Source organism: Bison bison, unplaced genomic scaffold, assembly GCF_000754665.1.
Source record: "Bison bison bison isolate TAMUID 2011002044 unplaced genomic scaffold, Bison_UMD1.0 scf7180017862242, whole genome shotgun sequence".
Classification (NCBI taxonomy): domain Eukaryota; kingdom Metazoa; phylum Chordata; class Mammalia; order Artiodactyla; family Bovidae; genus Bison; species Bison bison.
Window position 1 is genome coordinate 67,340 of NW_011492814.1, and position 8,130 is coordinate 75,469.

Sequence of the window (8,130 nt, forward strand, 5' to 3'; positions counted from 1 at the left end):
TTATTTTTCTGGGCTCCAAAATCACTGCAGATGGTGACTGCAGCCATGAAATTAAAAGATACTTACTCCTTGGAAGGAAAGTTATGACCAACCTAGATAGCATATTGAAAAGCAGAGATACTACTTTGCCAACAAAGATCCGTCTAGTCAAGGCTATGGTTTTTCCTGTGGTCATGTATGGATGTGAGGGTTAGACTGTGAAGAAGGCTGAGCGCCAAAGAATTGATGCTTTTGAACTGTGGTGTTGGAGAAGACTCTTGAGAGTCCCTTGGACTGCAAGGAGATCCAACCAGTCCATTCTGAAGGAGATCAGCTCTGGGATTTCTTTGGAAGGAATGATGCTGAAGCTGAAACTCCAGTACTTTGGCCACCTCACGCGAAGAGTTGACTCATTGGAAAAGACTCTGATGCTGGGAGGGATTCGGGGCAGGAGGAGAAGGGGACGACAGAGGATGAGATGGCTGGATGGCATCACTGACTCGATGGACGTGAGTCTGCGTGAACTCCGGGAGTTGGTGATGGACAGGGAGGCCTGGCGTGCTGCGATTCATGGGGTCGCGGAGTTGGACAGGACTGAGCGGCTGAACTGAACTGGACTGGTCCCCCAAGGGCAGGTACATGGCCGATCTCTGTGTCTCTGCCCTGCCCCAGCCCCTCCTGGCTTTTTCTCCTCTGCACAGTCCAAGCTGCTTCCTTTCCTCCCACGTGCTTATCTTTCCTCCTGGTCTCAGGCAACATTCCTCGGCTCCACCTCTGGGCCGGGCAGGTTTACCCGTCTGCTGCCCCCAGGGCCAGGATGTCCCAGGGAGATGCCGGCCCCTCCCAGGGCACCTCTCCCCAGGAATCCTCCCCTGGGGGCACCAGCTGCCTGCCTGCCCGGTGCCTGATGCCCCTAACCTCTGCTCTTCAGCGTCGGATTCCTGCGTCTGCCCAAGGCAGGCTGCGACCGCGAGTGTGAGGTGGTGTTGAAGGCCCTTCAGCCACACGTCAGCTGCTGTGGCGCTGGCTTTGTCCAGCGGTGGAGTTGGCCGCCCGGCTGGATGGATGGCTGGGGCCCAGCCCGGCACTGTGTCCTCCCCTAGGGTCACCCCAGGGCAGGCGAAAAGAATCTCTAGAATGTTCACCTTCCATCTGACAAGCTGGAGTGCCCGTGTGTGAGAACGGGTGGGCTGACAGAGTAGCTCGCCTCCTGTCCCTGGCCTATGGCGGGCGTCACTAGTCAACGGGGGCTCTCTCCCCTTTGGGCTGGGGTTCTGCCCAGTGGCTGGGGAGCTGCTGCCTGGGAGCAGAGTTGGTTCGTGCAGGAAACCTGTTGGCCGTGGGGGGCTCTCCCATGGGCCCCCCATAACCAGAGCTCAGAATTTGTTGTTAGAAGTAACTGAGGGATTTTCACGGTCACCAGCCAGGCATGTCCACAATCCTTGTCTGCGCCCACGGGCCTTGATGCGCCCCTCCTGGCACACTTGGGCGCCCCCAGCGGCTCTCGTCGTGAGGCGATAGCCCCCCGGTCCACAGTCCTGGCCCCTTGCCCTCTGACCCCCGTGTGCTTCCGTTTCAGGTTCTCCTGCAGACCCGGTGAGTCCGCAAAGCCGTTCCCTTCCTGCTGCCCTGCACCACACGCTGCGCTGTGCCCAGAGCCAGAAAGACCCAAGCATTCCAGCCCTCAGGCCTGTGGGGCCAGGCTGGCTCGCAGAGCCCCGTTGGTTACAAGGGCCCTTTGTTTTCCATTGTGGTCACCACACAGAAACGGGTCCCCAGGCGCAGCCTCCTGGCCCGACAGCTTGTCCCCCTGCCCAGCTGCCACCCGTGCCGCCTCCCCGAGGTCCTGCTGGTGGCCGTGGGTGCTAGGATCCGCCACAGGCATCCACCCACCTCCCTCCCGTCCCGACTCGATGTAGCACCCTCTCTTGAACTAATCAGAGATGAAGTCACTGAGCTCACTTACGGGGTGTGGACATCACGTCTTTCCCCGGCCATGCAGTCCAGCACTTAGGCTCTTACGTGGGGTGCAGAGATGCCCTCCAGGAGGAGCGAACACCCCACACTTATTGTGTGCAGCAGGACCTGCCCCAGCCAGAGAAGACAAGCCCGGGTGGAGTGGTCAGGGCGGGCTTCCTGGAGGAGGTGGAAGTTAGTGGTCAGGGATGGGAAGGGGAAGAGGACAAATGTCCCGGGGCTGCGGAGGGGCGCTGAGGTGGAGGGTGGAGGTCCCACGGGGGAACTGTCACAAGTCCCTGTGGGTGTCCAGGACGTGTCCCTCTGCTCTGTCCTCCCTGCCTTGACGTCTCTCATTGGGTGTAGGGGGTGGGGGTGTCTTGCTCGGGCGGCCTTCCGTCCTTACTGTCATCTGTCCTTGCCCTCACAGGATGCCTCTGGAGCGGGGCCAGGTGAGTCTGGGACTTGGGCCTTCTCTGCTGTCGTCCTTGTCGGGGGTCACCCTGGGAGCCTGGGCCTAGCCACGGTGGCTGCTGGCTTCGCCCCAAGGTCTCAGCTCCGGGCCCCCAGGGTCTGTGCGCCCTCTGGCCCCATCTCCCTCCCGCCTCCATGCCACCTCCCCTGGGAGCCGTCTTAGTTTCTATCAACACAGCACCAGGGGTGGGGACAGGGCCCAGCCTGCCCAGGGTCCCTTCAGCCCAGGAGAGACTCTGAGCTGCGGCCTGGAGGCCCCGCACGGAGCAGATATCTGTGCTCCCAGCTTCTCCCGTCCCCCGTGTCCCGGTGGCTCTGAACTGGGCAAAAGGAGACTGAAAGCGTCAGGCTCGACGCAGCCCGAGCTGCAGGCAAAGTCCAAGCCAATCACGAAAGCCAATCAAACAGGCCAGTCAAAGAAGCCGCGTTCCCGCCTCCGGGGCACCAGTGTCAGAACCAGACCCGGCAGACGCGGCCCATGCAGGGCTGGGCCAGTCAGCGCAGGGCTCGAGAGACCCACAAGTTCTCGGGGGGCGCAGCCGGGCCCCCGTGTCAGCCCTGAGCAGTTGGTGGCTCGGTCGGCCGTTGACCCCGCCCCCGTCTCTAACGGGAGGAATGCGTGGTCTCCTGCTCCACGCAGCGCTCCGCCACAGATCCCACGGTGTCTGGAGGAAGACACATAAAGTGCTCTCTAAAAACAGGTTACCGTTATGGAAATGACACCCTGAACCTGTTCATCACATAAATAGTTTATTGATACTTATGATGTTTAAGGAAGAGACATGCGAGTCTTAGGGGAAGATTTCAAGGAGGAACGCGACAGGGCCCCGTCCACGTCCAAGAGCCCCAAGGGGTCCGAGAAGGCCAGGGAGGCCAAGGGCGCCTTGGACGACGTCACCAAGCCAGGCCTCTCCGGCCCTGTCCTCCGCAGGTCCCAAGATGGTGGCCGTGCAGAATTACCATGGCAACCCTGCTCCCCCCACGAAGCCGGCGCTGACCTTCCAGACGGGCGATGTGATCGAGCTGCTGAGAGGCGACCCCGAGTCTCAGTGGTGGGAGGTGGGTCCCGGGAGGATCTCGCCCCCAGCTGCCCCTTCCTCACTCCCCAGGGCAGAAGTGGAGAGTGCTGCGTTTCCAGGCCGGGCTGGGCTTGGGGTGCTACACCATCAGAGAGAAAATGGCTGTTCGCAGGGCCTGGGTGTCAGGGTGTCTGCTTTGACGTGGCAGGGGGAGCAGCGTCCCCTCGCCAGAGAGACTGTTGTCGTCTGAGCCCTTTCCCTGCAGCCTCCTGCCTGGGCTGCGTCCTGTACGTACAGACCACGCCTCTCCCACCCTGCTTCCCAGCCCGCCCCAGTCCCGGCGAGCGCCACCGTGCCCAGCGCTGGGGGACAGCACGTCCGAGGCCCTGCACAGCCATCCCCCAGGAGACACAGGTCCCCGTGATGGTCTGTGGTTCTGGGCCGAGAATCCTGCTGTTCCAGTTAGGGGGCCCGAGAAGGGGGGTGGGGTGGCCAATGCTGCTGCTCTCCTAAGCCCCGTCCCCGGGGGTCCACACGGCGCCCCAGGGACCCAGGGCACTTCCCGCCCGGGGACCGCAGTGACCTGCTTAGAACTGATGCTAGCACACGTGTTCGTCAGCGTCCGAGTCACCGAGTGCGGTGCTTGTCACTGCGTCCTTACTCACGGACTCACTGCGCTAGGCTGTGCCTCATGTAACTGACTCAGTGGTTGCGGTCCGGTCTCCCCCACGCTGACCCGGCCACCCGCTGCCCCTCCTCTCCCCAGTGTCCCCGGGGCTGTGAGGTCTGAGTGGCCCTGCAGAGACACTTGGCTGATGGGAAGGTGGGGGCTGCTGTGGGGACCTTGGGAGGGAGCGGGGAGAGTGAGCCCCCACGGACCCTAGGTCCGTGATCCCCTGACGGCTTGGGAAGGGCCGGTGTGGATAAGAGGAGACGGCTTCCAGGAGAGAGAGTTTATCCCTTCTCTGGGGCCTCAGTGTCTTTGGGAAGTGGGGTGCCCCCCACTTCACCTTCCTGCCCAGAATGGCTCTGAGTTCAGCTCAGGTGACAACAGGTGATGCTGTAACAGGCTTCTCAGGGACTCCCCTCGTCCTCCGTGGGATAACTCCCTGCCTCCCCCAAAACTAGCCAGGCCAGGCCCCGCACACCCTGACCTCTGTCCACCCCCAGGGTCGGCTGGTGCAGACCAGGAAGTCAGGCTACTTCCCCAGCTCGTCTGTGAAGCCCTGTCCTGTGGATGGAAGGGTGAGTACTTTTCATGGAAGCTTCTGGAGCGTGAGGCCAGGGTGCCGTGAGTGCCGAGAACATCGTTCTCACTCAGGACACCCTGGGCTTGTTCAGGCCATCGCGAGCTGGCCTCAGAGCTGGGACGGGAGTCCAAGAGGCAGGGGTGCCCTCCTGGTGGGAAGACATGGCTGGCCTTAAAAACACTAAAATGGACATCTCTGTAGCAGGTATCACGGACCAGAGACCAGCTGCCTGTCTTCAGCTTTTAGGGCCTTCATAGGTCTTCTCCCTCAAACATAGAGATGCAGAGCTAGGGACTGTGTTATTTAGAAAAGAGGCAATATGGCATTTCTTTCATTTGAGTGCCGTGGAGCAGATCCTGCTGTCTTACAGAAGGCATCTCGCTGTCAGCCGTGAATGAAGGCATCACCCCCATTCCCCCAGGAAAAGACAGCTAAGACTGAGAGAATGAAACTTCTCCCAAAGTGGCAGGAGGCAGGTGCAAGGCTCCTGGGAGTCCTGGTGCGCCCAGCGGCCCCACTGCCCAGCCTGCCGCTTCCGCGCAGGCCGTTGGCCCGGTGAAGGAGAAAGCATTTTTGGACGTGCCTTGCTGACAGGGCAAGGGGACCAGACAGCAGAGGAAGAAAATGTCACTAACTCACTGAGTGGCATGTGTGTGTTGCGGGAGGCACTTCCTGGCCCTGGGCCTCAGTTTCCCCATGGGCATGGTGACTGGGGTGGGGTGGGGACAGGTAGTCTGGCGTTTTTACCCATCCTGTGGTCCGGGGGGAGGGCTCTGGCCAGCGAGGGCACAGCATGGGGTCTGCAGAGCGGCACGGTTCACCTGCAGATGGAGCCCTCCGCCTGCAGACACTACTGCCGGCCCCATGCCCACCCTTGGGGCTGCAGCCGTCTGCACAGAGAACAGGAGGGTAGGGTGTGCTCCTGTCCACCGCTGAGAAGTCCCAGCAGCCTTTGGGTTGCTCTCTTCCTTCTAACAGTGCACTGGTCGTTGAGTGCTATACATTCATTCATTCAGTCAATCATTCATTCAGTCAAACCCACCGAGCACCTGCCTAGAGACGGTGCGTCCCGGCACCTCCCAGGCCAGTGGCTCTGGGTGAGAGTTCACAGATATGCTGGGAGCCAGGACTGGGCCCCCCAGCTCACCGATGATAGGAAACCGCTGGTCCCCATGCTGTGGACAGTCCCTGGGGAGACACTGACCCCAGCATTCTCTCCTGCCAGCCACCCATCAGCCGGCCGCTGTCCCGGGAGATGGACTACACGGCATACCCCTGGTGAGTGGGTCAGCGGGTCCCCTTCGTGCTGGGGGCGTGAGGTCCCTGGCTGCCCCCCGTGTCTCCAGGGTGGCTGAGCCCAGCTGCACGCGGCCCCTTCTCCCCTTCTCAGCTGTGAGTCGCTGGGAAACAGGGAGAATATTCTGTACCCCAGGCAGCTGTTTCCCTGTAACAAACAGATAGATCATCAGGTTAGAACATTAGGAGAAGGAAACCTTTTTTAAATGAGATCTTACTTGAGTATAAAATATAGAAAAGGAGTTGTGAAAGTGTTAGTCGCGCAGTTGTGTCAGACTCTTAGTGACCTCATGGACGGTAACCCGCCAGGCTCCTCTGTCCATGGACTCTCCAGGCAAGAAGACTGGAGTGGGTTGCCATTTCCCTCTCCAGGGGATCTTCCTGACCCAGGGATCAAACCAGGTCTCCTGCATTGCAGGCAGATTCTTCACCATGTGAGCCATGTATTTAAGGCCAAAAGTTATAACTGTATTTACTCACACAGTGCTTGATGAGAGAGGTGGGGCTGTTTGATGAATAAATGTGAGTGTGGATGTGGGAGGCGTGAGTCTCACATGCAGGTCGGCCTGGGCTCTAGCTTTTATCACCCCGTCTGCAGGCTCACCCGCTGCCTGGGACCGGGGCTCAGCCGCCACACCCGTGTCTCTGAGACCCCAGGGTCTGTTCCCTCTAGTACACTATTCACTGCATTTGAATGTGGAGGGTGGAGGACTTGCCTGTGATTCTTCACTTGAGGCACAGAATTTCAGTTTTCTAATGAATCCATTTACAGAAGTCCCAACTCAGCCCTACAGGGAGGTGCGAATGGGGTCAGGCTTTGTTCTGGAGAAGAGACGGGCTGTGGGTGGGCTTCATTTTCATAGAGATGGAGAGAAAAGCTTCCAGACACAAAGGGTTAGAACACAAAACAAGACCCTACGTGAGCAGTTTGTGTTTTTTTCTTCTTCCTAAACAGTAAGAATTTGGAAAGGACATTTTGATCTAATGCCTTTTCCCTGAATGCCTCTTGCAGACCCTGGGTTCTGGAGGGTGAGACCCAGGTGGACTGGCTGGGTCTGGGCCCTCTTCTCGACCTGTGCGCTGGCACGTAGATGCCCCGCCCCTGTCTCCTCTGGGCCCCGCCCACCCCTCGCCCCGCCTCCTGGGGGCGTGGCCTCGCTTCCCAGTAGGTTCTTAAGCAGTGAGTTAGAGGCCGGCTGGTTGTCCTTCAGGCCGTGTGACACAAGGCTCCGTCTCCTCCTCTGCTCCAGGTTTGCCGGAAATTTGGAGAGGCAGCAGACGGACAACCTGCTCAAACCCCACGCCAGCGGGACCTACCTAATCAGGGAGCGGCCGGCGGAGGCCGAGCGCTTTGCCATAAGTATCAAGTACGTGGAGGCTGGGGATCAGGGAGACCCCTGCCCCAGTGCCCTTCTGAATCCGGCGTCCACATCCCCACCAGATCCTGCGCTTGCTGGGTGTGGCCTTGGGACGTGCCGCCCACACTGTGCACTTTAGGCATGAAAGGCTTCAGCCCACGGCCTTGGGGCTGGGATCCCCCTGCCCCGAAGCTGCCCCCTCCTGGGTCTCCTGTCTCTTCTTCAAAGGACAGAAGCTGACTGGTGGCTGGTCGCCACTGGCACAGAATGCGCCCTGGACCAGCGTCTCGGGCCAGTGAATAGAGGGCTCTGGTTTGCTGTGACCTCAGCGGGGTCAGGAGCCCCGAGCACAGTGGTCTGTGTCCAAGGAAGCCCTCCTCGGGTCTGCTGGGTGGGTGCTGGTGCGAGGGGTGGGGGAGGTCCATGGCAGGGCCACTGGGTGCTTCGAGTGAGTAACAGAAGTCTGGTATCAAGTGAGTAACAGACGTCGACATGAGGGAGCAGGGAGACCTTTTCCGTAGGAGGCAGGAGCGCCTCTGGCTGTTAGAGGCAGATAAGAACCAAGCTCAGCGGGGCCACACCCAGGTCCTGAAGATACAGCCTGCTCCCATTCTTCCGTTTCAGCTTTTGCTCTCCCCTCTATCTACACCAGCCTCCTCTAGGTCTGGGCCCAGTGGGGGCTGAGGGCATGGGTGCCCCAGCAGTGGGGGCCAGTGATGACCTGAGCACTTGCCACTGGCCAGCACGTGTGTGCGCACGTGTGTGTACATGTGTGAACATGTGTGAGTGCGTGTGTGA

The 8,130-nt window shown here is 60.1% G+C and overlaps 1 protein-coding gene across 1 annotated transcript in view; it reads left to right on the forward strand.

Annotated features, from left to right (window-relative positions):
- The window catches only part of VAV2 (vav 2 guanine nucleotide exchange factor), a gene marked incomplete at its 5' end in the record, with an annotated part of 44,690 nt that overhangs the window by 25,825 nt on the left and 10,735 nt on the right, over positions 1-8,130 (forward strand). The window contains 6 exons of the mRNA XM_010832765.1: positions 1,559-1,575; positions 2,366-2,387; positions 3,341-3,468; positions 4,599-4,673; positions 5,904-5,956; positions 7,225-7,341. Coding sequence (XP_010831067.1) covers positions 1,559-1,575; positions 2,366-2,387; positions 3,341-3,468; positions 4,599-4,673; positions 5,904-5,956; positions 7,225-7,341 — 412 coding nt within the window. The remainder of the gene's footprint in view (positions 1-1,558; positions 1,576-2,365; positions 2,388-3,340; positions 3,469-4,598; positions 4,674-5,903; positions 5,957-7,224; positions 7,342-8,130) is intronic.